At 44.5% G+C, this 27,836-nt stretch overlaps 1 protein-coding gene across 6 annotated transcripts; it reads left to right on the top strand.

Annotated features, from left to right (window-relative positions):
- SURF6 (surfeit 6) lies at positions 1-25,436 on the top strand. 6 transcript variants are annotated; one of them, XM_068249930.1, is made up of 5 exons: positions 1-124; positions 6,020-6,118; positions 7,640-7,783; positions 9,911-9,990; positions 23,796-25,436. In XM_068249930.1, exons 2-5 carry the CDS (start codon positions 6,025-6,027, stop codon positions 24,474-24,476), a joined length of 999 nt encoding a protein of 332 aa, XP_068106031.1. In that variant the 5' UTR covers positions 1-124; positions 6,020-6,024; the 3' UTR covers positions 24,477-25,436. The 6 variants fall into 6 exon arrangements, with proteins under 6 accessions (XP_068106031.1, XP_068106032.1, XP_068106030.1 ...); XM_068249931.1 differs by lacking the exon at positions 1-124 and adding an exon at positions 4,125-4,256; XM_068249929.1 differs by lacking the exon at positions 1-124 and adding an exon at positions 4,125-4,262.
- Positions 25,437-27,836: the final 2,400 nt, after the last annotated feature.

Here is a 27,836-nt window from a genome sequence, read left to right as displayed (position 1 = left end):
AGCATCATTGTAAATCATTTTTAGGGAATATCTTTATAAAGAATAAAAGCCTTGCTGAGAATTCCCTATGAAGAGATGGACTAGTCCAAAACCTGTCACTTCTGTCAGATTTCTACTACCTACTGTAAGTGACAGCAACGCAGGAGAAAAGTAATTTATGCCTCATTTTACTCTGGAAAAAACATACTTGTTATTTGTCTATGTTTGCACATATTTAAAATTTTGCAATTTTTCGCCATAGTGCCCCTTTAATAAATCCACAAATTTACGCCCTGTGTGTGTGGGAAGGTGTGCATAGGCTTACCGCACCTCCCGTGGCCCAGCGTCTGCCTCCATTTCCCCGCTATCGCTCCCGATTTATGATTCCTGGTCGGAACGGCCCTCTGACCCAGACATACTATGCAGAGCAGGCGCAGTATGTCCATAGAGCAGCCTGAGTCCCCGGCGAATCGGCGGGGAGCGGCGGCGATCAGGAAGTACACGCAGCTAGCAAAGTGCTAGCTGCGTGTACCAAAAAAAATAATAATTATGCAAATCGGCCCAGCAGAGCCTGAGAAATCCTCCTGTGCGGCATAGCCCGACCTGAGGTTGGGCTTACCGCCAGGGAGGTTAATCAATACCAGTTGCCTGGCAGCCCTGCTGGTCTATTTCTCTGCAGTAGTATCTGAATAACACCAGAGACAAGCATGCAGCTAGTCTCGTCAGATCTGAAACACCTGATCTGCTGCATGCTTGTTCAGGGGCTATGGCTAATAGTATTATAGGCAGAGGATCAGCAGGGCTGCCAGGCAACTGGTATTGATTAAAAGGAAATAAATATGTCAGCCTCCATATACCTCTCTCTTCAGTTGTCCTTTAAAGGAGTACTGTAGGGGGTAGGGGGAAAAAGAGTTGACCTTACCCGGGGCTTCTAATGGTCCCCCGCAGACATCCTGTGCCCGCGCAGCCACTCACCGATGCTCCGGTCCCTGCCTCCAATTTACTTCTGTAATTTCCGACTTTAAAGTTGGAAAACCACTGCGCCTGCGCAGCCGTGTCCTCGCTCCTGCTGTCTCCAGGAGACTGTACTGCGCAGGCACAGACCATACTGGGCCTGCGCAATACACTCCTGGTGACATCAGCGGGAGCGAGGACACGGCAATGCAGGCACAGTGGTTTTCAGACTTTAAAGTCTGAAATTCCAGAAGTGAACCGGAGGCGGGGCCGGAGCATTGGGGAGTGGCTGCGCGGGCACAGGATGTCTGCGGGGGACCATTAGAAGCCCCGGGTAAGGTCAACTTTTTCCCCTTACAGTACTCCTTTGTTTCAGTTAAAACAGAGTTTCACCTCACTTTAAAGAATACCTAAAACGGAAGGAGGGAAAAGTTTTACACATACCTGGGGCTTCCCCCAGCCCCGTCCACTCAGATTGCTTCCTCGCAGCCGTCCTAATGCTAGGTACACACCATACAATTTTCTGGCACATTTACCTGCTAGATCAATTATTTCCAACATGTCCAATCTGAAATATTATTCACTTCTATGAAAATTGATCAAAAAACAATCCAAAATTGATTAAAAAAATCAGAAAATCGATCGAAAATTCAGATCGGACATGTTGGAAATAATCGATCTGGCAGGTAAATCTGCCAGAAAATTGTATGGTGTGTACCTAGCATAAGCCTCCTGGATCCTCCAGTAGAAGCCTCGTTATCTTCGGTCAGTCGGGTGTACTGCGCATGCGCAGTCTGGCCACGTGCACGCACTCTGCCGCCGGGAGTGTGGCGCAAGATAACTGGGCTTCTACCGGAGGATCCAGGAGGCTTAGGATGGCGGCGTGGGAGCGATCTGCGTGGAGGGGCTGGAGGAAGCCCCAGGTATGTATAAAACATTTCCCTCCTTTAGTTTCAGGTACATTTTAACCATTTCACCTCCCCCGGGACAAGTAACTACGCCCCTGAAAAATGCCACAACTCTGTGCACCTCCCGCTGTGCCCACCCCCACACTCGGTACCGCCGCTCATTACCGCAGATCGTCAGCCGCTAGATCAATGAATGGGGAAACAAATTCCATCTATTGATCTAAGTTCCCCTGTGAATGGCTGCAGCTGTCTATTTAGACGGCTCTGCCATTCATGAATCCCGTCCACGTAGTGCTTCCGTTTCCGTACTAATAGTACGGAGCTGAAGTCACCACTGACTTGTGGCCAAATTGTAATATTATTTACATCCCCCTTTTTTTCAGTTAATCATCCCTAGTTACCTTTTTATTTTTTATTAAAGTGGACCCAAATTAAAAATACAAGATTTCAGAAATAAAATCTATTTTCTAACTTATAATAATAAATAGCAGCCTTTTTTCAGCTGCATGATGACAAATATAAAATATTTTACATTTATTGGAGGAACCCCTCCCTTCCTTTCATATTGCCGGGACAGCATCCGGCAAACTGGTGGAGTAGGTGGTGTCCAGCAATGGAGGAATTGCTGATGGCTGCCACCTGTATAACCCTAGTTATGCAAAGAGGAGGATGAGAAGCATGCACTGAAATGCTCATAGGCTTGTAGGAATGTTTACTTATCTTTGTATGTGTCAGAGTGGTGCAACTAAATATTTTTAATTAAAAAAATGTTTGGTTTGGGTCCGCTTTAACCCCTGACCTCCCACACTCCCTTAAAGTTACCATTATTTTATTTTTTATTTTTTTTAATCAAAAAAAATTACAAATAAAAAAAAAAATACATAAATAGTTACCTTAGGGACTGAACTTTTTAAATATGTATACAAAAATTGTATACTACAATTACTTTATAAATTATGGGCTTGTAATTAGGGATAGACGCAAAACTGAAAAAATGCACCTTTATTTCCAAATAAAATATTGGTGCCTTACATTATACTAGGGAAAAATTTTAAAAGTTGCAATAACCGATACAAATGGGCAAATAAAATGCGTGGGTTTTAATTACGGTAGCATGTTTTATTTTGAAACTATAATGGCCGAAAACTGAGAAATAATGAATTTTTTCAATTTTTTTCTTATTATTCCCATTAAAACTGAGTTAGAATAAAATAATTCTTAGCAAAAAGTACCCCCCAAAGAAAGCCTACTCAGTGGTGAAAAAAACAAGATACAGATTGTTTCATTGTGATAAGTAGTAGGTAAATGAATGGAAGGAGCGCTGACCGATGAAAACTGCTCCGGTTTTTTAAGAGGAAAGACGCTTAAAGGGTGAAGAGGCTAAAGAACAGATGTGAGGGGAAAAAAAAATGTACTTAGCCGGGGCTTCCTCCAGCCACTGGCAGCCGAAATGTCCCTCGCTGCAGCTCTGCCCCCAGCCGGTGTCACCTCTGTTGCAAACGCCGACCTCGCTAGGTCGGCATCTTCTGCGCCTGCGCAAGCACGTGGCCGTGAGCATTCTGTGCAGGCGCAAAAGGCACTGTCTTAAAGTGGTTATTTTGCAAAAAAAGTATGCAGTTAAAAAATGTGAGATGACAGGTTTTGGGCCAGTCCATCTTTTTAAGGGGGATTCTCAGGGCTTTCTTTGTTTTCAACAGCATTTCCTGAGCAACAGTTGCAAAATCTAACCGACATAATAGTGTGCAAGTGATTAGGGGGCCGGCTAGTATCTTGCTATTTTGGCAGTTACACTGTTGTTCAGGAAATGCTGTTGACAACAAAGAAAGCCCTGAGAATCCCTCTTAAAAAGATGGACTGGCCCAAAACCTGTCATATGTCACATTTTTTAACTGCCTACTTTTTCCGCGAAAGAACCCCTTTAACGAGGTCGGAGTTTGCAACGGAGGGGGCATAGGGTGTGGGCGGAGCTGTGGCGGGGGACATATCAACTGCCAGCGGCTGGAGGAAGCCCTGGGTAAGTAGATCTTTTTTTTTTCTCAGATCAAACTGTCTATATAGCCTTATTGGCAATTTGGCAGCTTTCTGCCCCTCCTTCCTGGGCACCACCACCCTGCAGGCTGCTGTGAGGCAGATGCTCCCCAGCGCCCGCAAGCTCTGAGTCGAGCTGCCACTGCACATGCGCAGTAGGAAGGGAAATTCGCCTCAGGAACGCGCTCTGCTCGGGGCACGCGCGCAGTTCGGAGCTTAGAGTTACAGGAGCGCGCTCAGCCTCGTGCACGCCGCTAGGCCACACTGTAGGTGGCGGATGTTGTGTGGCTCGGGGATCGGTTCCTCTGGCCTGCCAGCCCACGTGTTGGCTCACAGTAGAGGCGGAAGCAGCGTGTGTGTCGCCTTGTGCAGTCCGGCGCCTCTGCAGTGAGAGTCTGTGTAATAATTCCTATTACTATAGAATAGATCATCTGTATTGTATATCCAGGACTGCCTGTGCTGCATGTGAGTGTGTGAGTCATTCCCCAGGGATACCGGAGTCCCCTGCATTATGCTGTGTGTTTATTGTATTTATTTAGTGTATTTATAAAGTGCCAACATATTACGTCATATGATGTCATTCTGTAAGCTTCTGGCAGCACTCTCTCTCTATAATACATTGTTGATTTCTATATGCCGCCTTCTGTATGTGTGTCTTTATAGTGTTAATATATTGTAGAAGTTTATGCTGTTAGGGCTGTTTCACAGTCACACTTGTAATCGCCTAGCCTTTTGGCAATTCATTTTTTTTTACACCGATTATGCTTTGCGATTTTGAAGCGCATTGCGATCGCCAAAACAAAATGCTGCGTGCAGCCTGTGTGTGCTTCTTAAAACTGCAAATTGCTCCAATGCGAACACTTCCCTTCACTTTCATTACTGTAGCGCTTTTCAGAACCCCAGCGATTGGCAATGCTACAGGAATCGCTTCAAAAGTGTCCCAGTGCGAGCCAGCCTTATGCTGGGCATACACGGATAGTTTCTTCTTATCAATTGAGCCGCTGATGGCTCGATTGGGAATTTCCGACCTGTCCGATCACTGCGCCGGATCGATTACGTGCTCAGTCCCCGCAGGCGGGCAATGGAAGAAAACGAGCGGCAGATAAGAAGCGCCCGCGGGGATGAGCGGGAATCGATCCGGGCGCCCGCGGGGACACACCGGAATCGAGCCGCTGGCTCGATTCCGCCGCATAATCTATCCGTGTATGCCCAGCATTAAAGGAGTTGTCAAGCAATCTATGCAGCCCCATGATATACTTACCCGGGGCTTCCTCCAGCCCCTTGCAGCCGACATGTCCCACACAGCATCTCCGCTCGCAGCCACCGGCCCCGTGGCTCGTGGTCCCCGCCTGTGCAGAGTCCGACTTCAAGGTCATCCTCTACTGCTCCTGTGCTGCTGTCTGTCAAGTCCACATTGTCTGCAGCATACTGCGAAGGCACAGAACATCTGTGCCTGCGCAGTACTCTGCAAACAACGTGGACTTGATTGACAGCGGCGCAGTAGAGGTCGGCCTCTGGCTCTGCCTCTGACACAGGAGACCTGGGTTCCAATGTCGGCTCTTCCTGTTCAGTAAGCCAGCAACTATTCAGTGAGGAGACCTTGGGTAAGACTCCCTAATACTGCGACTGCCTATAGAGCACGCCTAGTGGCTGCAGCTCATGCTATTTGAGTCTGCCAGGAGAGAAGTACGATATAAATGTTTTGTCTCGTCTTGAATGTCGTTGATTGGAAGAGATAAGTCATAAAAACCAGGGCTGTGGAGCTGGAGTCGGAGCAATTTTGGGAGTTGGAGTCGGTAGTTTCATAAACTGAGGAGTTGAATGATTTTTGTACCAAATTCACAGTCCTGGTAAGTATTAGACTAAGGAGTTGAGGCCGGAGGCATTTTGGGTACCTCGAGTCGGAGTTTGAGTCCGTAGTTTCATAAACTGAGGAGTCGGAGTTGGAGTCAGATGATTTTTGTACTGACTCCACAGCCCTGCATAAAGCGTGGCCAGCGACTATCTGACACATACCTGCAGCCACCAGGGCTCCCCTGACCACTTCCTATAGAACCACTGATGTACACAAGTCCTACCTTCATATTCTACCCTCTCTGGATATAAAGAGTATTGGTGTGTGATTCAATGTTGTTTCCTCTCATTTACAGCTGCAATGGCTTCTCTAGCCAGTAAGGACTCCTACCTGCAGAGTCTGGGAAGAAAGGTGTGTGCACGAGATCAAACCGGAGCGCCAAGGCGTAAACTAGGTGAGAAATGGGCAGCATGGTGGTGTAGTGGTCAGTACCCTTGCCTTGCAGTACTGGTTCCCCGTTTCATGTCCCATCCAGGACACTATCTGCAAGGAGATTGTATGTTCTCCGTGTGTCTGTGTGGGTTTCCCACGAGCAACCCGGTTTCCTCACACATCCCAAAAACATACAGATAAGTTAATTGGCTTCCCCTTAAAGAGACTCTGAAGCGAGTCTAGATTCACTTTTTTTTAACTTGTAGTTCTGTTAAGAACTATAAGCCCTGCTAAACTGCCGCTATCCCACGGCAAAATCAGGTGTTTATACCCCCCAAATCCCCCCTGCAAAATCCAAGATATACATCATGTCGTTGTGATTAAGTTATTGGCAAAAGGGAGGAGCGCTGACAGGTGAAAATTGCTCTGATCCTAAAGGGGAAAAACCCCTCAGTGGTCAAGTAGTTAATATATACTTTGGCAACTTATTAAAGTGAACCAGAGACGAAGCACCCTCATGTATTTTACCATATAGATCAGTGGGAACATTAGAGAAAACACCGACCCTGCTTTCTGTTTCATACTGCACAGCTTGTTTCTTATCAGACCTGATAAAATCCCGACTGAGCATTCAGTCTGGCTTTGCTATACTGACTCAGCTATAATGATTCCTGAGCAGAGCCAGCAGGGGGCAGGCTTGGACTTGAAAAGACATGAGAGAACACAGACTTAGCAATAAATATTCCTGAACAAAGCCAGACTGAATGCTCAGTCAGGGATTTTATCAGGGCTGATTAGAAGCAAGCTGTGCAGTGCAGAATGAAACAGAGAGCAAGGTAGGCGTTTTCTCTAATGTTCCCACGGATACATATGGTAAAATACAAGAGGGTGCTTTGTCTCTGGTTCACTTTAAGTTTAACCGCCCTGGGACCGCCTAACGCCGATCGGCGTCAAGTCCTGGGACTGCATTTTGCAGAAGATCGCGCGCAGGCTGCGCGCGCATCTCCTGCTCGGGGGGCGGAGCTCCGCCCTGCCTGTTGACGTCATCTAAATAACATGTACAGCGATGCGATTGGCAGCAGCGCTGTACTGGGGACAGCCGTGTGACACGGCTGTCCCCTCCAGATGCTGGGGAATGTTCGGCAGTCATATGACAGCTGATCACGCTAATTGGCTGGCGGGGGGAGGGAGCAGAGAATTATTATTAAAAAATAGTCACTTTTATTAAAAAACAAACAAAAATATTGATTAAAAAAATACACGGGGGGGGGGGGGGGGGGACGGCGATCAGACCCCACCAACAGAGAGCTCTGTTGGTGGGGTTAAAAGGAGGGGGGGGGGGAATTACTCGTGTGCTGTGTTGTGCGGCCCTGCAGCTTGGCCTTAAAGCTGCAGTGGCCATTTTAGTAAAAATGTGCCTGGTCCTCAGGGGTGTTTACCACTGTGGTCCTCAAGTGGTTAAAGCAAACTGTCGTTTATAATTTAGGTAGTCTTTAACCCTGATCGGTATGATGGCTTCACTGTACAATGATGTCTCCTGCAGCTTCTACCAATGATGGTGCCAAGGGGAGCAACGAGGTGAAGAAGAAGAGAAAGAGGAAGCCACATAAGCTCAGACAAGATGGCGGCCCACCTAGAGCATTTCCAAAGCTTCCCCCTTCCCCCTTCCCTAAATTGCAGAGGACAGGTGAGTGCATCAAAAATAATGTGGAGGAAACATTTTGGTCACAGAAGCAACTATTTATATCAGGGCGTTGGAGTTGGAGACATTTTGGGTACCTGGAGTCGGAGTCGGTGGTTTCATAAACTGAGGAATCGGAGTTGGATGATTTTTGTACTGATTCCACAACCCTGATTTATATTGTCCTAACGTAGTCCAGCAGAGATATCAACTCCAGATATCTTTTCCGAGGACCAAACCTTATTAGTTTCTCTAACTACTACTAAGCATCGCACTGACATTTAAGAAAAATCCCTTGAGCTGTGTATCCACCAGTAGAAGTTGGCTGATGGTGTGATGGTTAAGGGCTCTGCCTCTGACACAGGAGACCAGGGTTCGAATCTCGGCTCTGCCTGTTCAGTAAGCCAGCACTAATTCAGTAGGAGACCTTTGGCAAGTCTCCCTTACACTGCTACTGCCAATAGAGCGCGTCCTAGTGGCTGCTGCTCTGCTCTGGCGCTTTGAGTCCGCAAGGAGAAAAGCGCAATATATATGTTATTTGTCTTGTCTTGTCTAGAAACCTATCGTACACAACTATAGGGATAGAACAGCTATCATACCCTTTTTACCCCAGAGATACAGATTACCCAGCAAGCTCATGGTGAACCAACATGCATGCAAACAGTTTGTATGTATGTTGGATTATTGCGGCTCTGTAACATTAACAAGCTGACACATCATTGCATTCCAGCCGTTCTGGAGCGAACACGTATCCAGCGCAGGAGATTTGGGCGCAGCCATAGACCGTAATAGAAATTATGGCTATAGCAGCGCACAGTGAGTAACTTCAGCGCCGTCAGAAGACGGAGCTGAAGGTACTTTTAAAATGCTGAAATTCGGCCACCAGCAATAGCACCCAGGCATGGCCATGCTTCTTGTCTGCCAGGCGTGGCCATGCAGCTTGTCTGCCAGGCGTGGCCATGCAGCTTGTCTGCCAGGCGTGGCCATGCTTCTTGTCTGCCAGGCGTGGCCATGCTTCTTGTCTGCCAGGCGTGGCCATGCTTCTTGTCTGCCAGGCGTGGCCATGCTTCTTGTCTGCCAGGCGTGGCCATGCTTCTTGTCTGCCAGGCGTGGCCATGCTTCTTGTCTGCCAGGCGTGGCCATGCTTCTTGTCTGCCAGGCGTGGCCATGCTTCTTGTCTGCCAGGCGTGGCCATGCTTCTTGTCTGCCAGGCGTGGCCATGCTTCTTGTCTGCCAGGCGTGGCCATGCTTCTTGTCTGCCAGGCGTGGCCATGCTTCTTGTCTGCCAGGCGTGGCCATGCTTCTTGTCTGCCAGGCGTGGCCATGCTTCTTGTCTGCCAGGCGTGGCCAGGCTTCTTGTCTGCCAGGCGTGGCCAGGCTTCTTGTCTGCCAGGCGTGGCCAGGCTTCTTGTCTGCCAGGCGTGGCCAGGCTTCTTGTCTGCCAGGCGTGGCCAGGCTTCTTGTCTGCCAGGCGTGGCCAGGCTTCTTGTCTGCCAGGCGTGGCCAGGCAGCTTGTCTGCCAGGCGTGGCCAGGCAGCTTGTCTGCCAGGCGTGGCCAGGCAGCTTGTCTGCCAGGCGTGGCCAGGCAGCTTGTCTGCCAGGCGTGGCCAGGCAGCTTGTCTGCCAGGCGTGGCCAGGCAGCTTGTCTGCCAGGCGTGGCCAGGCAGCTTGTCTGCCAGGCGTGGCCAGGCAGCTTGTCTGCCAGGCGTGGCCAGGCTGCTTGTCTGCCAGGCGTGGCCAGGCTGCTTGTCTGCCAGGCGTGGCCAGGCTGCTTGTCTGCCAGGCGTGGCCAGGCTGCTTGTCTGCCAGGCGTGGCCAGGCTGCTTGTCTGCCAGGCGTGGCCAGGCTTCTTGTCTGCCAGGCGTGGCCAGGCTTCTTGTCTGCCAGGCGTGGCCAGGCTTCTTGTCTGCCAGGCGTGGCCAGGCTTCTTGTCTGCCAGGCGTGGCCATGCAGCTTGTCCACTCACATAACTGGACTCTCTGGGTTCCTCTGTGCTTTGATGTGTCCTGGTTTGTTGTATTGAAGTGTTTGGATCCCTCCCTGTTGTTCTGTTTTGGACAGAGCGCATGAGGGGGTAGTAAAGTATTTTTTGTATTGGTTTTGTGATCTGATTTGTGTGGTTTTTCCCTCCAGAGACACCTGAGAGCTCTTTCTCCACTGTGGATATATTGAGAAAACGGCTACATGACAAGATTGAGGAGTCTCGTGGCCAGGTGAGCGCTCTGTGTGACAGCTTGTCATGTCTACATATGCCACCATTAAAAGTTTGTGATTGTATAATACTACAAAAACTAAAAATTACTGATACATAAGAGAAAGAAAGTAGTGTTAATAGTTAAAATAAAATAGATTAAAAAAAAATCGCTCCTGCTGTTTAGATTAACATGACATTCTGCATGAGACGCCATTACAGACAGACTTCTGGGACGCTTCATTGCCTGCCGTGGGGGGGGGGGGGGGGGGGGGGATTGGTCATGGTTTTGATTGGCCTGATACCAAAGCTGTGTACAGTTTGTATTAAAATTTGTATGCATGCTTCAATTATAAAAATCTCATTCCTCGCGCTCTCTGTTCACCACTAGGTGGCAATGTCACTGGTGTATTCAGAAAGAAGTCATATCAAAATAAACCACTAGAGTATGTGTATGTTGGTTATTACCTATACACAGAATATAAATTACAGTAAAGTCCCTGTTAATCAGAACTCGGGCATCCGACAGTCTCAACTAAACGGCGTGCCTGGTGGGGGAGGATGGGGAATTTCCTAACTACGACTGCACAGCGGCTTGCAGCAGAAAATGCTTACTAACCTTTCTGCGCCCTCCTTTTCCGGTCTTGCAGCTCCCCAGCTGCTTTGCGGCTTCCTCGTATGGCTCCCTAGCATGTCATGTGACAAACATCGGGTCATGTGACGCATTGGGGCCGGGCAAGGAGATTGCCGCAAAGCAGCTGGGAGCTGCAGGAAGTGAAAAGGAGGGCGCAGTAGGGTTCATAAGCATTTTCTTTAGAATTCTTCGGGAGCAGAGTTCTCCCGAATACAGGCGGCTCTGTACTGCGCACGCATGAGTGTAAGAGAGAGGGCACATGCGCAGTATGAAATCGACCCGTCTTCAGGAGCACTTGGGCTTCCGAAGCCTCCCTTCGGCGGTGGAGAGATCACTTTTTACGGGGTATCTAGGGCTGAACGAACAGGGGTTGTGGAGTGGGAAGGCTCATTAGGACCCAGAGCCTTCCCTCTCCCTAGGTAAGCATCTTACACTTACCTGGGGCTTCTATCAGCCCCCTGTAACAGTAATGTCCCGCGCCGTCCTCCTCCGATCCGCCACTCCCCACGCCGCCCCCGAACAATTATTCATCTAACAAGATGAATAATGCGCGCTCCCGCTCACGTCATCGGAAGCTTACTGCGTGGGCGTAGTACGAAGTTTTGTCGTATTGCGCCTGCGCAGTAAGCTTCTGATGACGGCCACGCAGAGAGGCGGCGATCAGCGCAGATTGACTGGACTGGAGGCATTTGTCAGCCTAAACCTCTGCTTTGATCTGTACATTTTCAAGCTGTATTATTTCACATAAATTATCATAAAATTTGCATCAACTAGGAATTATTTGCATCTGATCAGGGTATTCGTACGACAGGTAGGAAGTTCTTTTCCCTTTCCCCTGGCCCTCAGAATGGTACACACCAGGCCAATTCCTTTCCCATAACCGTTGGATGGTACATGGCACTCCCATCCCACCCTCAGTGGTACACCCCACTCTTATTCTTTTACCTGTGGCCCTCAGATGGTATAGCCCTATTCGTATTACTTCCTTCTGGTCCTCAGTTGGTTCATCCTACTTGTATTCCTTCTCTGTGGCCTTCAGATGGTTTAACAGACTTATATATTCCTTCTCTGTGTTACTCAGTTGGCTCAACCCACTGGTATCCCTTCTCTCGAGCCCTCAGATGTTACGTACCAGTCCTGTTCCTTTCCCATGACAGCTGGATGCTACATGCCACTCCCATCCCACCCTCAGTGGTACACCTCACTCTTATCCCTTTACCTGTGGCCCTCAGATGGTTTAGCCATATTTGTATTTCTTCCCTCTGGTCCTCAGATGGTTCATCCCACCCATATTCCTTCTCTGTGGACCTCCAATGGATTATCCCACTCATGTTCATTCACTCAAGCCCTCAGATGGCACACACAATTTCTGTTCCTTTCCCATGACGGTTGGATGGTACATGCTAGTCTCATCCCACCCTCAGTGGTACACCCCACTTGACTGTGATCCTCCGAGGGTACACACTAGTCATATTCCTTTTCCATGACCCTTGCACGATACATACACCTCTCATTCATTTCCCTGGGCCTTCAGTGATACGCCCAAGTATTTTCCGTACCCTGCAGTCCTCTAATGGTACACTCCACTTCTGTTTCTTACCTGTGAGGTTGTTCACCCCACCTCCTGTATGCCTTCGATATGTAGCTTGGAAATTGTATAGATGTTACGTAGCATGTGGATTATATTCCTGACTCCAGATGGCAGTCAGATAAATCCCGGAAGTGTTGATCCAGGGACTGATCTGACTGCCATCTGGAGTCGGGAAGGAATTTTTCCCTTTTAAGGCTTACTGGCTCAGGCCTTGTAAGTTTTTCTGCCTTCACCTGGATCAACTGGGATATGTGAAGGTTCAGGATGGTGTTTTATTTATTTACCGGTATTTATTTCTCTGGTTGGACTTGATGGAAGAATGTATTTTTTTCAACCAAACTAACAATGTGTATATGTTACGGCCAGAACCCGAAGTGTGGCCACTTCACGTTCTGGCCAGCCACTTCGGGTTCTGGCCGGCCAATGTGCGAAGTGGCCGCAGCGCAGCGGCCAATGTGAGAAATGGAATGATTAGACTAAGCTACAATGTATTTTACGGCCGTCTCGCTGCGGCCAAATGTAATAGAAGTTGGTTAATTTCATGAAATATAGCCGGCGGCAATGTAATAGATGAAGCCGCCGGCTTTCGCACTGCCTCCTCCTCCTCTCCTCCTCCCCACCCCCCCCCCCCCCCCCCGCCTCTCTCTGCCTCCTATACAACATACGGAGCAGCCGGGGACAATGCGTGTCCCGGAGAGTCAGTCATCGCGGCAGGGGAAGCAGAGCGGGGAAGCTGCAGACATTGCTTCTGCCAGCACCCGCTCTGCAAGAACGGCAGGATTCCCCTGCCGCGACGAACGACTCTCGGGGACACGCGTGTCCCCGCCGGCTGCTACTTATTGTATAGGAGGCAGGGAGAGGAGAGAGGCGGGGGGGGGGGGGGGAAGGAGGAGGAGAGGAGGAGGAGGCAGTGCGAAAGCCGGCGGCTTCATCTATTACATTGCCGCCGGCTATATTTCATTAAAATGACCAACTAGCTTAGAGTAATCATTCCATTTCTAATATTGGCCGCTGCGCTGCGGCCACGTCGCACATTGGCCGGCCAGAACCCGAAGTAGCTGGCCAGAACGCGAAGTGGCCACACTTGGGGTTCTGGCCGTAACATATATATATAACGGATCTTCTCAAAAAATTAGCATATTGTGATAAAGTTCATTATTTTCTGTAATGTACTGATAAACATTAGACTTTCATATATTTTAGATTCAAATACACACAACTGAAGTAGTTCAAGCCTTTTATTGTTTTAATATTGATGATTTTGGCATACAGCTCATGAAAACCCAAAATTCCTATCTCAAAAAATTAGCATATTTCATCCGACCAATAAGAGAAAAGTGTTTTTAAAACAAAAAAAGTCAACCTTCATATATGTTCCGTTATGCACTCAATACTTGGTCGGGAATCCTTTTTCAGAAATGACTGCTTCAATGCGGCGTGGCATGGAGGCAATCAGCTTGTTGCACTGTTCAGGTGTTATGGAGGCCCAGGATGCTTCAATAGCGGCCTTAAAGAGACTCTGTAACATTCAAAACATCCCCTGGGGGGTACTCACCTCGGGTGGGGGAAGCCTCCGGATCCTAATGAGGCTTCCCACGCCGTCCTCTGTCCCACGGGGGTCTCTCCGCAGCCCTCCGAACAGCCGGCGACTGTGCCGACTGTCATTTCAATATTTACCTTTGCTGGCTCCAGCGGGGGCGCTGTGGCGGCTTTCCATTCCGAACTACACGGAAATACCCGATCTCATTCGGGTCCGCTCTACTGCGCAGGCGCAGGAAACTTGCGCCTGCGCAGTAGAGCGGACCCGACGGCGATCGGGTATTTCCGTGTAGTTCGGAGCCGACAGCCGTCAGAGCGCCTGCGCAGGAGCCAGGAAGGTAAATAATGACGTCACCGCTGCCCGGACTCCACGGAGGGCTGCAGCGAGACCCCTGACGGATGGAGGACGGCGTGGGAAGCCTCATTAGGATCCGGAGGCTTCCCCCACCCGAGGTGAGTACCCCCCAGGGGATATTTTTATGTTACAGTTCCTCTTTAAGCTCATCCAGAGTGTTGGGTCTTGCGTCTCTCAACTTTCTCTTCACAATATCCCACAGATTCTCTATGGGGTTCAGGTCAGGAGAGTTGGCAGGCCAATTGAGCACAGTAATACCATGGTCAGTAAACCATTTACCAGTGGTTTTTACACTGTGAGCAGGTGCCAGGTCGTGCTGAAAAATTAAATCTTCATCTCCATAAAGCTTTTCAGCAGATGGAAGCATGAACCCACTTTTGAACCAGAAACAGCGACAGAAGCGCCTGACCTGGGCTACAGAGAAGCAGCACTAGACTGTTGCTCAGTGGTCCAAAGTACTTTTTCCGGATGAAAGCAACTTTTACATGTCATTCGGAAATCAAGGTACCAGAGTCTGGAGGAAGACTGGGGAGAGGGAAATGCCAAAATGCCTGAAGTCCAGTGTCAAGTACCCACAGTCAGTGATGGTCTGAGGTGCCATGTCAGCTGCTGGTGTTGGTCCACTGTGTTTTATCAAGGGCAGGGTCAATGCAGCTAGCTATCAGGAGATTTTGGAGCACTTCATGCTTCCATCTGCTGAAAAGCTTTATGGAGATGAAGATTTCATTTTTCAGCACGACCTGGCACCTGCTCACAGTGCCAAAACCACTGGTAAATGGTTTACTGACCATGGTATTACTGTGCTCAATTGGCCTGCCAACTCTCCTGACCTGAACCCCATAGAGAATCTGTGGGATATTGTGAAGAGAAAGTTGAGAGATGCAAGACCCAACACTCTGGATGAGCTTAAAGCGGAATATAACCCTGCATTTCAACTTTGCTCTAAAACATTATTTACAGCATATTATATGCAAAAAGCAATTTTTTTTTTAGTAGACCAGCATTGGAAGGGTTAAACAGAGGTATTAAGTTCAGTGCAGACGTTCAGATAGTTACATTCTCTTTTCTTCTTTTTTTTTTTTTTCTTTTTTTCTTTTCAAACTCAGCATACAAATTTGTACAATGCCCAACTCAGTTAGCTGCGCTTCACCGGAGCCCTCTTATGTTGGGTTTTATTTTGCATCATCGTTTGACAATTCATTATTTTTTAAATATGTAGTTCTATATGTCGATAGATATGTATATCTACTTAGTCATGAAGAGTCACACCGAAAAGTGAGAGTAGAAATAAGTGAAAAATAGACAGCGGCCAGTGGCCTAGATAGCCCCTCTCACCAGATTCATGTTTCACCTTTTAACTTTTAAGTTTATATACACCGAGTTCCATTCAGTCTTCTAAACATACACATTCCTCTTCCTTAAGTTACATCCATACCCATCCTCTCTAATCATTCTCTCTCTTCCTTTCTCCACCCATTTTAACTTATATCCGGTCTGTCAATTTTGACTGTTTCCATGCCCTATTCCCCACTGGTGACCAAGTCATCCACCACTCCCAGGGCTCTACACCTTCCCCATCCTCCCCACTTTGCTGATCCCTAATCTCCATTCTTCCTCTCTCTCGTCATCTCTCATCCTCTCTCGTCCCCTCCGCCTCTACCTCTCTCCCTCTTGCTTCCTCCCACAACTTTCTGGCCCTTTGAAAGTTTTTCTGTGACTCGTCTTCCATCTCTCCTTCCTCCCCTGATTCTATCTGTAGCAAATAAGATGATAGGTTCACCCATTCTTTTATTGAGGGTTTGTCAGTGGATTTCCAATTCTTTATTATAATGGTTTTGGCTGCCAATGAGAGGATAAAAAATAACAAATCCGCTGTCTTGTTTCCCCCTTTTTGGCACAATCCAAAGATAGCTGCTATCTCATTTACATCACCATCTGGGAGGACATATTTTCTTATAAATGTCTGTATTTCTGACCAAAAAGGTCGTATTGTTGGGCATTGCCATAGCATATGAGATAGGTTCCCCATCCCAGCGTCACATTTCCAACAGTGATTATTTTCTTTTAATTTTCTTTGAAAGAGTTTCTCAGGCGTTAAATACCATTGAGTCACTATTTTAAATTGTACTAACTGAATGCTGGTATTCTTCGGTAACCAAATATATGCAGTGATCTTCTCCCACTCCGTATCATCTAATTTTTTTCCCCACTCCTTTTCCCATTTTTCACGGTACCAGATAGTATTTCGTTCAATCTCCTTTGCTCCCAGATGGTCATATAGCCGAGACAGCATCTTCCGTGGGACCGCTTTTTCTATGAAGAGTTTTTCCAATTTATTCAATTGGTCCCTTATCCCTCCCCCTTTTAATTTTTGTCTTCCAAGGAAACTTTGTATTTGTGATTTTCCAAACTCAGTGGCAGGCCTTCTTCCTTGCACTAAATTAACTATTCTCGTGTCTTCCTCTAAATTATTCTTTTTTAGCCATCCTAGTTCCCTTGCTGGAGCAAATTCTGAGTTGTTTTCAATTAACATTAGAGGTGGGGGGTCTACAATATCATATTTAATGTAATCCAGAATTGCTTTCAGCGCGGGGGTAATAAATGGGTGGTTTGTTTTCTTTGCTGCTTGGCTGATTCTTGTTTTATCCCATGACAATACATCTTTCATATTCACACTCTCATATTACAAAGTGATCCATATTTTATCCCCACTACCTTGCCTCCACTCCAACATTCTACCCAATAATATAGCTTGATAGTATTTAAATAGGTCCGGCGCTGCTAATCCCCCATTTTTTTTATCCGTTGTTATTTTTTTGTATGATATTCTTGCTGCTTTATTTCTCCAAATGTATTTTGAGAAAAGCCTATGTAGCGCCAAGAACCAGTTTTGGGGAATTTCTATTGGAATGCTTTGTAATTTAAACAGTATACTAGGTAGTAACTTCATTTTTATTATATCTATTCTACCTATGGTATTAAAGCTATGTAAATCCCATTGTTTTAGGGCCTTAGTACAAATTTCCAGTTCTTCACCGAAATTTCTTCCAAAGATATTCCGGGTTTCACTACATATATGTATCCCCAAGTACTTAATATAATCATTATGCCATTGTATTTTATATTTTTCCCTAATTTTCTTTTTAGTCTCACTACTGCAATCTAAATTAAGCACCGAAGTTTTTTCTATATTTATTTTGTAATTTGATTGGTCCCCGAAGCTTTTTGCTATTTTAAAGGATTCTTCTATAGATACACCGGGGTTTTTAAGTGTCAGAATTACATCGTCTGCATATGCACAAATCTTTAATTCTTCCCTACCCATTCTTAGCCCTTTAATGTTTTCTTCTTTCTGTATAGTCTGTATAAATGTTTCCAGTACCAGATTAAATAAACTAGGGGAGAGAGGACAGCCCTGCCTGACTCCATTTGTCAGTCTAAAAGCCTTTGAATGGAAACCATTTATGTTTATACATGCGGTTTGGTTTATATATAATTTTTTAATCCTACTGATATAATTCTCACCTAACCCAAATTTTTCCAGTGTAGCGTATAAATATTCTCTGGATACCCTGTCAAATGCTTTTTCTGCGTCTAGAGCAAGCAGGGCAGCCTCTCCCCGAGTTTTCCTACATCGATGTATAAAGTTTATTACCGTATAGATATTATCTTTTATGTGCCTCCCTTTTCTAAAACCACTTTGTTGCTTCCCCAGTAATAAATCTAATTTTTCATCTAATCTATTTGATAGTATTTTAGCATATATCTTAACATCTATATTTATCAAAGATATTGGACGATAATTGGCGACTTCTATAGGTGATTTCTGTTCCTTGGGGATTAAAGTGATAATAGCTTTATTGGAGAGATCAGAGTATGTCTCGCCTTCTGAGCTTTCGTTGACCATCTTACAAAATGGTGCTGCTAAATCTGGGGCAAAATTTTTAAAGAATTCACTTGTGTAGCCGTCAGGCCCGGGACTTTTTTTATTTACCAGTTTTTGGACTACATCTAAAAATTCCTCTATTTTTATTGGTTCTCCCAATTCCTCTTGATCTAGATTATTCAACGTGGGCAGTTTAACCTTATCTAAAAAGGAAGCGGGTTTTGTTGAGCCTTTTCCTTCCTTCAAGTTATACAGGTTATTATAATATGTGTAAAAGGCTTCACTTATTTCCTCTGTGTCATGCACCAGGGTACCATCTGTCTTTTTGATTTTTTTCAATGAATCTTTTGGCCCTTTCCTTCTTTAGCCTCTCAGCCATTATTTTCCCTGATTTATTTAAGTAGAGAGTCTTAGTCCGACATAATTTTTCAAAGTTTTTTTTTACATTTCGTATTTAGCACTTCATTTAACTCTCCTTTAGTCTGTGCAATCTTATCTTTCAACAAAGCGGTTTGTTCTGCTTTATGTTTATCTTCTAGTATCTGCAATTGATTGATAAGTTTATTAATAAGTTCTGTCTCTCCTTTCCTCTTGATTATTTCTTGCTTTATTATTTCTCCTCGTATGACGCACTTCATGGATTCCCACAACAATTTCCCTGATATTGTCGGATGTAGGTTATTGTCCAGAAAATCCACAATAGCTAATTTAATCCTTTGTACAATTTCTTTGTCCTTTAGTAGGTCTGAGTCCAGTCTCCAGAGTCTTGCCTGCTGTCTTACTGGTCCCCATTTTAGTGTGAGAATCACTGGGGCATGGTCTGATAGCGAAAAATTTCCTATTTTTGCCTCCATCACATCCTTTATATCGCTTTGTTGTATCAGGAAGTGATCTATTCTTGAGTACGTATCATGGGGGGTGGAATAAAAAGTGTAGTCTTTTTTTCCCGAGTTTAATATACGCCATATATCAATGAGTTTATTGACCCTAAATATATTATTTATTTTTTCCCTTAAATGTTTAGAAATTGAGGATTTTTTCCTTGAATTATCTATCGCTGGGTCCATAGTCATGTTAAAATCGCCCCCCATAATTATCCTTCCCCTAGCCCACGTTTCTATGTTTTCAGACAACTTCTTAAAAAAGGTGAGGAGACCCTTGTTCGGTGCGTATATATTAATCAGGGTGGTCATTTCCCCATTAATTTTCCCCCTAAGGATTAAAACTCTAGCCATATCGTCACAAAATTTGTCTACTAATTCAAAATGTAATTTTTTATTTATGATGATTGCTACCCCGCAGGTTTTTTTCTGGAGACTAGACCCGACAAACCATTCTCCGAAATTCTTATTATCCAAATAGGGGATTTTTCCTTTTTTGAAGTGCGTCTCTTGTAGGAATGCAATATCAATTTTATTTCTTTTTAACTCATCAATAATTTTACATCTTTTTTGGCCTGAGTTAGCTCCTTTGATATTCAAAGTTTCTATTCTTAAAATATTCATTTTATTATATATTCTAAAAATCTATTTAGAAGAGGAAAGGAGAGACACTGGGGGGGGGGGGGGGGGGGGGGGGAGAGTCGGTGAGGGTAGGTTGCTAAGATGGGATATCTCAGCTTGGGTTCTCGATTATTTATTTCCTCTTTCATTCCGGATTCCCTTTCATACATACCACTCCACACTGACCCAAAAATTAAACATTCCCAGACATTCATTAGTTTCAGATTTCGAAACTTGCTCCCACCTATCTTTTTAGAGAGCCATTTTGTGTCCGACGACACTTTATTTCCCCACTCCATATTTTCTTGAAGGGAAATAAAAGAAACCAGGGGGGGGAGGAGTCCCCCTTCCTAATTAATCATTGTATCCATCTATGTCCTATTCCTGAATTACTTAAGTGTACTTATTTTTTTACTTGCAGCGCCCAAGAGTCCGCTTCTAGTCGAGGCTTAGGAAGTGCCACTTCATCCCATGCCCATCCTTCTATTTCTATTGCAGGGAAATTTAATTTCTGACAGACTGGTTTTAAATCATCACCATCCTTCAAAATGATTGTTTCCGTGTCTGTTATAATAGTGATTGCCAAGGGAAAACCCCACTTATATTTCCATCCTTTTTCTTTTATTCTATCTGTTAATGGTTTTAACAGCCTGCGTCTTTGTATCGTTCTGTATGATAAGTCCTGATACAACTCAATATTATATCCTTTATACTTCAAATTCCTGTGATTTCTTGCTTTTATCATGATCATCTCCTTTTCTTTAAATGAGACTAATCGACATAGCACGTCTGTGACCTGACCTTCTGACGTCTTTTTTCCTTTCCCTATCTTATGTATTCTTTCGATCTCCACATTATTTTCAGTCTGTGTGATCAGTTTGAAAATTTCTTGCGCCCATACTTCCAAATCTCCTGTTGGGATAGAGGATGGTATACCTCGGATTTTAATGTTATTCCTTCTGGTTCTATTTTCCAAATCATCCATTTTTGTTGCCATTTCTTTAAGTTGGTTATTATGTTTTATTAATACTTCTGATTGCGCTTTATCAATTTCTCCTAGCATCTTGGTGTCCTTTTCCACTGACTCTATCCTCTCTGTCAGGTCTGCTACAGCCTCCCTAAGCGGTCTCAGCTCCTGTGAGACCGCTTCTCTCACAGATGTCATGACAGATTCAGCCATTGAAGCCTTAAGAGATTCTGCGAAGTCTGAGAACATTTTCTGCAATTTATCCTCAAAGACTTCTTGTTGTAGATGCATGTCCTGTGTCCCTTTTACCCCCGCTATCCCCGCAGCTAATTTTTTCCTTGTTTTTTCCTCACTTTCCCCTGTTTCTTCTCCTTTTACCCGCTCACCTGGTGCTGGCGGTATTTGAGATCTAAAACGAGGTGAGTTACATAACTCCTCTATTTTTTTTTTTATGATTTATCACCTCTGTTAAGGTGATTAAACCTCCCTTCGGTGTTTGTGGTCTACTGCCCTCGTTTCCTTGTTTCTCCCTTATTTCTGGATCCGCCATTTTCTTATGCTGTTTTGTATTCTTTCCCGCTATGACGCCTAAGTTAAAGCCGAATTCTGACAGGCTTCTTTCGGAGGTTTGTGTATTTTTTAATCTCGCTCTGGTTCCTTGTGACATGAATGCCAATCCTGCTCTCTATTGTTTTCTTTGTTTCAGTTGTTTTTAATTTAGTTTCCTTTACAAAGACTAATTCGATACCCTCTGTTTACATTCTAAATTGCTAAGATAGCCAAGCACAGGAGGTGACGAAAAATGTTTATATTATATGCTGTTCAGAAGACACATTCCATAGATAGTTACATTCTATTTAGTTAGATGTATCTATTGATAAACAGTTACACACTCTTTGGCTGTCCTCCAAGCTCCTTCTCAGTGAGAGAGATGAGGCACAATAAACACTTAGATACTTATTTGTAAACAAAAAGTATCTAACTGAAGTTCGGATGCGTCTGCAAAAATCTCCAGGGACTTTAAAGCCCTGTGTAACCCTTCCAATGCTGGTCTAGTAAAAAAAAAAAATGCTGGTTGCATATAATATACTGTAAATAATGTTTTAGAGCAAAGTTGAAATGCAGGGTTATATTCCGCTTTAAGGCCGCTATCAAAGCATCCTGGGCCTCCATAACACCTGAGCAGTGCCACAGGCTGATTGCCTCCATGCCACGCCGCATTGAAGCAGTCATTCCTGCAAAAGGATTCCCGACCAAGTATTGAGTGCATAACTGAACATACTTATTTGAAGGTTGACTTTTTTGTTTTAAAAACACTTTTCTCTTATTGGACGGATGAAATATGCTAATTTTTTGAGATAGGAATTTTGGGTTTTCATGAGCTGTATGCCAAAATCACCAATATTAAAACAATAAAAGGCTTGAACTAATTCAGTTGTGTGTATTTGAATCTAAAATATATGAAAGTCTAATGTTTATCAGTACATTACAGAAAATAATGAACTTTATCACAATATGCTAATTTTTTGAGAAGATCCTGTATATATCACAATTACATGTGGTTTATACATCAATTTGTGTGGGTTGCACTGATTCTATGGAATAAGGATATTTGTTTTTTTTTTGTTTTTGTTTTTTGTTTGTTTGTTTTTATGTTAATCTATAAATGATTTAGTCAGTGTTTGCCCCTATGTAAAATCTTTCCTCTCCCTGATTTACATTATGAAATTTATCACTGGTGGTGACCTCTTTAGTCCTGGCAGGTTCAGCTCTGTGGAATGTTTGTTTACTGAGAGATCTGAAGCCAACAAAGTTAATACCTCATCTCTCAGAATACTCTGGGACGAGAATTCTGCATATCTCAATAGCCTAGGCTAAGCATCTCTGGGAGGGTGGAGCTACATACATATATACAGCAATATATAGATAAAGGTAATGTTTCTGATGATGAAAGGAGGATAGTGAACGTAACAGTGGATGTCCTGAATAATTGACTGCATTCTACTGTATGTCACTACAGGGCCTCTTTAACCAGTTCACCCTCAAGTGGTTTTTACCTTAATGGACCAGAGCAAATTTCACCTCCTCCCTTTTATTCCCTAAAAACTTTATTACTACTTATCACAACAAAATTATCTATACCTCGTTTTTTTTTTTTTTTTGCCACCAATTAGGCTTTCTGTGGGTAGTACATTTTGCTAAGGATTTTTTTTATTCTAAATGCGTTTTAACGGGAAAAATAAGAAAATGGAAAAATTCATTATTTCTCAGTTTTCGGTCATTATAGTCTTAACTACTCTATGACCGCTCCACGCCAATGGGGGTGGCCGTGGCGGCAGCCCCAGGACCGCCTAACGCCAATTGGCGTCAGGTCCTGGAGCCGGCTACTGAAGGAGATCGCGCGCATCTCCTTCTCGGGGTGAGTAATAACAAGCCACTATGTAGTAAAGTTGTAGTAATATTCCCTCATAAAATATAAAAGCGGAGTCCCTAAAACTATTTTTTTTTTTTTAACGTTCTTTTTTACAAGTGTTTTTTTTGGGGGGGGGGGGATGGGGGGAGTTGGGGCTTTGGAAGTGTAAGTTATTAATTTTATTAATATTGTGTATGTATGTGTAATTTACTTTTTGGCCACAAGATGGAACCCATTCCCATTTCATACGATGTGTTCTTTTTTTTTTTTTTTTTTTTTTTTTTTTTTTTTTTTTTACATTTTGTTGCACTGTGATGGCTTCCTGTTTTATGAATGGACGCGGCCGCTGAACGTGGTCACGTCCATGCATTCCAGGCATTGCCATTGGGTAGAGGACCGCTCGGTCATCTTCCCCAATCGCGGAACACGGATACCCGATGGGAAATGGCGGCGGGAGCGAGCAACTTATTAAAACGTCCTGTTGCCGTTAACAGGGTAAAACAGGACGTTTTAATAAGTCAGTTTGCCGTTAATAGGTTAAAGTGAACCTGAGGTAAAGATTAACTGATGAGATAAACAATTATATTTATCCTCCTACTCCTAAAAATGTACAAAGTAGGTTGAATGTTTTACTGTCTCTAATCAGTGGAAGCCTATTAAGTGTCCCAGAGCTAGAAAAAGGTCAATAGGTTATGTATTGTATTCTGCCAGGAAAACTTTGCTGTAATTTGCTTATCAGTGAGGTTTACTATATTCTCGACAAAGTGACAAGACAGAAGCTGTCACTTCCATGCCTAGAAATTAACTCTTTCAGGCAGCAAAATAAAACCAGTAAAACAGTCTGGTTATTGTACATACATGTTTATCTCATCATGTCGCCTCAGGTACACTTTATTTGTAGTATATCTAGAGCTTTTTTAATGAGTATATTTTACTGCAGGTTTCCAACAAGTCTCTTTCTGCCGAAGAAATTGAGAAGCGACGTCAGAAGAGGAAACAGGAAAGGGAGAGGAAGAAAAGAAAGAGGAAGGCTTTGCGGATGACGGACTCCCAGGAAGTACTAGAGGGTGAATCCATTGAGGTGAAGGAGACCTCTGAAGAAGCTGGAGCAGCAGTTACTCAGGTGCCACTAGTCTTCAACAAAGTCAAAGTTCACGAGGAGATTCTTAATAAAGTGCAGAAGAAAAAGGAGAAAAAAGAGAGGGTGAAAGGTCAAATAACGCCTATGACTGGCAAGAACTATAAACAGTTGCTTAGCCGCCTGGAGGCCCAGAATAACAAGCTGGAAGCACTGAGAGCTAAAGACGAAGACAAGGCTAAGGAGTTTGAATCCAAGATCAAGTGGACCAATGTACTGTACAAAGCTGAAGGGCTGAAGATCAAAGATGACGAGGGCATGTTGAAGACCGCTCTCAAGCGTAAAGAAAAGCAGCGGGAGAGTCGTAAGAAGCGCTGGGACAAGAGAACCCTGCAGACCGCCGAGAGAATGCAGCACCGCCAGGACAAGCGGAAACGCAACCTACAGAAGAAGAAAACGGCTAAGGTTGAGAAGAAGAAGAACAGAGCACGGAAGAGGGGGCGTGTCATGCCCGAGGACTTGGCCAAAGGCAAGGTTAAATAATTTGGTTCCTGTGAACTGCTGACTTGTACAGGACAACACCACATTCTGAAAAAGAAAGTACGGTAGATTACGCTTATTTGACCACCATCTCACGGGCCCTTATTCAATTAACATTTTCTCCTGAGTTTTCTCCAAGGAAATAATTGTTCATCTTTTTTTTTTTTCTTCTTCTTCTTTTTTCCTTAACCCATTAGTGGCTTCAATAGAGTTATTTCGTTTGAGATCAGAGCTCTGCTTTTGACCGCAATCGGCAGAACTCATTGTGCTGTAAATTCTTGGAATACTTTAATCTCTCTCTACTAGCAGAAACGATAGAAACTGAAAGCAGAAGTCCTCTGTTATTGTCTCACACTGCCCCTAGTGACAAGTGGCCATAAATACACATTACAGCAGTACTAATTAGAAGCAGTGAAATGTAACACAAAATTGTGCTAAAATTAATTGGCCTGGAGCACTTGTAAGACTAAATAAATTGGCCGCTAAAGGGTTAAAGGATACCGGAGCGTGCGCAGAGCCCTCCCGTCTGCATGCGCACTATCAAGAACATGCGCAGCTGGGCCAGCGCCTGCGCACTAAATCCCAACCCCACTAACCAGGAAGTGGCTGTGTATGGACGAGCCCGACTCGTCCAGGAAAAAATAGCTGAAAATGATATGGACGAGTCAGGCTCATCCAGCAGTTGGGTTCCAATTTTCGTATTCATATGCAAATTTTCACACGCTATGGAAACCTTCATGCCAAAATTCAGACATGGACACAAATTTTAACTAAAAAAGAATGCGTGTGAAAACTGCTCGTTTTCTGCCAAAAAGCTGAAGAGTGGGGAAATTGTGGCCTGACAAAGGAAAAATTAAATTGTATTTTTTTAACATGAATTTATGTTTGAAATTTAATATACTCAAAATGTATACTAGACCTTTGTTTGCCTCAAAAAAAAGTCATTAAAATGAATTGAACCACTTTTTGCACAGAACTCCAGTAGAAATTGAACACCAGGTAAGTCAAGATGGATCTTTCATTGGAGTGCATGCAACCGCAAAGCCAGAAGCTCTCAATTCACTTACCGTATTTTCCACCGTATAAGACGCACCTTTTCTTCCCAAAATATGGGGAGAAAAAGTCCCTGCGTCTTATACGTCAAAGGCAGGGAATCCCCAACTTACGGACGTCCGCCGATACGAACCGCTGACCTACCGTCATTGGGGCTTCCCTGCCTGTGTACCTGCTGTGGTTGTCTCTCTCTCGCTTGCCTCTACCCCCTTGTGTCGCCGTGTACCCCCCCCCCCCCCTGCGGCGATTGAAGACATCCGGCTACTGTGTTCCGTTTCCTCTAGTGCCGGCTTCTAATGATGCGTCATCAAAAGCCGGCACTAGAGAAAGCTGCACACAGAAACCGCATGTCTTCAATCGCTGCTGGCAAGATGGAGGAGGTAAGCTACTGCCGCTTCTCACATGGTGGTCTTGGTGACACAAGGGGGGTAGAGGTAATATTTTTTTTTCGTGGTTTTTGGCCTCTAAACCTGGGTGCGTCTTATATTCCTTAAAGAGACTCCGTAACAAAAATTGCATCCTGTTTTTTATCATCCTACAAGTTCCAAAAGCTATTCTAATGTGTTCTGGCTTACTGCAGCACTTTCTACTATCACATTCTCTGTAATAAATCAATGTATCTTTCCCCTGTCAGACTTGTCGGCCTGTGTCTGGAAGGCTGCCAAGTTCTTTAGTGTTGTGGTTCTGCTATGAACTCCCCCTTCCAGGCCCCTCTGTGCACACTGCCTGTGTGATATTTACAGTGGAGGAAATAATTATTTGACCCCTCACTGATTTTGTAAGTTTGTCCAATGACAAAGAAATGAAAAGTCTCAGAACAGTATCATTTCAATGGTAGGTTTATTTTAACAGTGGCAGATAGCACATCAAAAGGAAAATCGAAAAAATAACCTTAAATAAAAGATAGCAACTGATTTGCATTTCATTGAGTGAAATAAGTTTTTGAACCTCTACCAACCATTAAGAGTTCTGGCTCCCACAGAGTGGTTAGACACTTCTACTCAATTAGTCACCCTCATTAAGGACACCTGTTACCTGTATAAAAGACACCTGTCCACAGAATGAATCAATCAAGCAGACTCCAAACTCTCCAACATGGGAAAGACCAAAGAGCTGTCCAAGGATGTCAGAGACAAAATTGTAGACCTGCACAAGGCTGGAATGGGCTACAAAACCATTAGCAAGAAGCTGGGAGAGAAGGTGACCACTGTTGGTGCGATTGTTCGAAAATGGAAGGAGCACAAAATGACCATCAATCGACCTCGCTCTTTGGCTCCACGCAAGATCTCACCTCGTGGGGTGTCAATGGTTCTGAGAAAGGTGAAAAAGCATCCTAGAACTACACGAGAGGAGTTAATGAATGACCTCAAATTAGCAGGGACCACAGTCACCAAGAAAACCATTGGAAACACATTACACCGCAATGGATTAAAATCCTGCAGGGCTCGCAAGGTCCCCCTGTGTAAGATAGCACATGTGCAGGCCCGTCTGAAGTTTGCCAATGAACACCTGAATGATTCTGTGAGTGACTGGGAGAAGGTGCTGTGGTCTGATGAGACCAAAATAGAGCTCTTTGGCATTAACTCAACTCGCTGTGTTTGGAGGAAGAAAAATGCTGCCTATGACGCCCAAAACACCGTCCCCACCGTCAAGCATGGGGGTGGAAACATTTTGTTTTGGGGGTGTTTTTCTGCTAAGGGCACAGGACAACTTAATCGCATTAACGGGAAAATGGACGGAGCCATGTATCGTGAAATCCTGAACGACAACCTCCTTCCCTCTGCCAGGAAACTGAAAATGGGTCGTGGATGGGTGTTCCAGCACAACAATGACCCAAAACATACAGCAAAGGCAACAAAGGAGTGGCTCAAGAAGAAGCACATTAAGGTCATGGAGTGACCTAGTCAGTCTCCGGACCTTAATCCAATAGAAAACCTATGGAGGGAGCTCAAGCTCAGAGTTGCACAGAGACAGCCTCGAAACCTTAGGGATTTAGAGATGATCTGCAAAGAGGAGTGGACCAACATTCCTCCTAAAATATGTGCAAACTTGGTCATCAATTACAAGAAACGTTTGATCTCTGTGCTTGCAAACAAGGGTTTTTCCACTAAGTATTAAGTCTTTTATTGTTAGAGGGTTCAAAAACTTATTTCACTCAATGAAATGCAAATCAGTTGCTATCTTTTATTTAAGGTTATTTTTTCGATTTTCCTTTTGATGTGCTATCTGCCACTGTTAAAATAAACCTACCATTGAAATTATACTGTTCTGAGACTTTTCATTTCTTTGTCATTGGACAAACTTACAAAA

Source organism: Hyperolius riggenbachi, chromosome 8 (genome assembly GCF_040937935.1).
Source record: "Hyperolius riggenbachi isolate aHypRig1 chromosome 8, aHypRig1.pri, whole genome shotgun sequence".
Taxonomy (NCBI): Eukaryota; Metazoa; Chordata; class Amphibia; order Anura; family Hyperoliidae; genus Hyperolius; species Hyperolius riggenbachi.
This window is presented reverse-complemented; position numbering and strand designations above follow the sequence as displayed.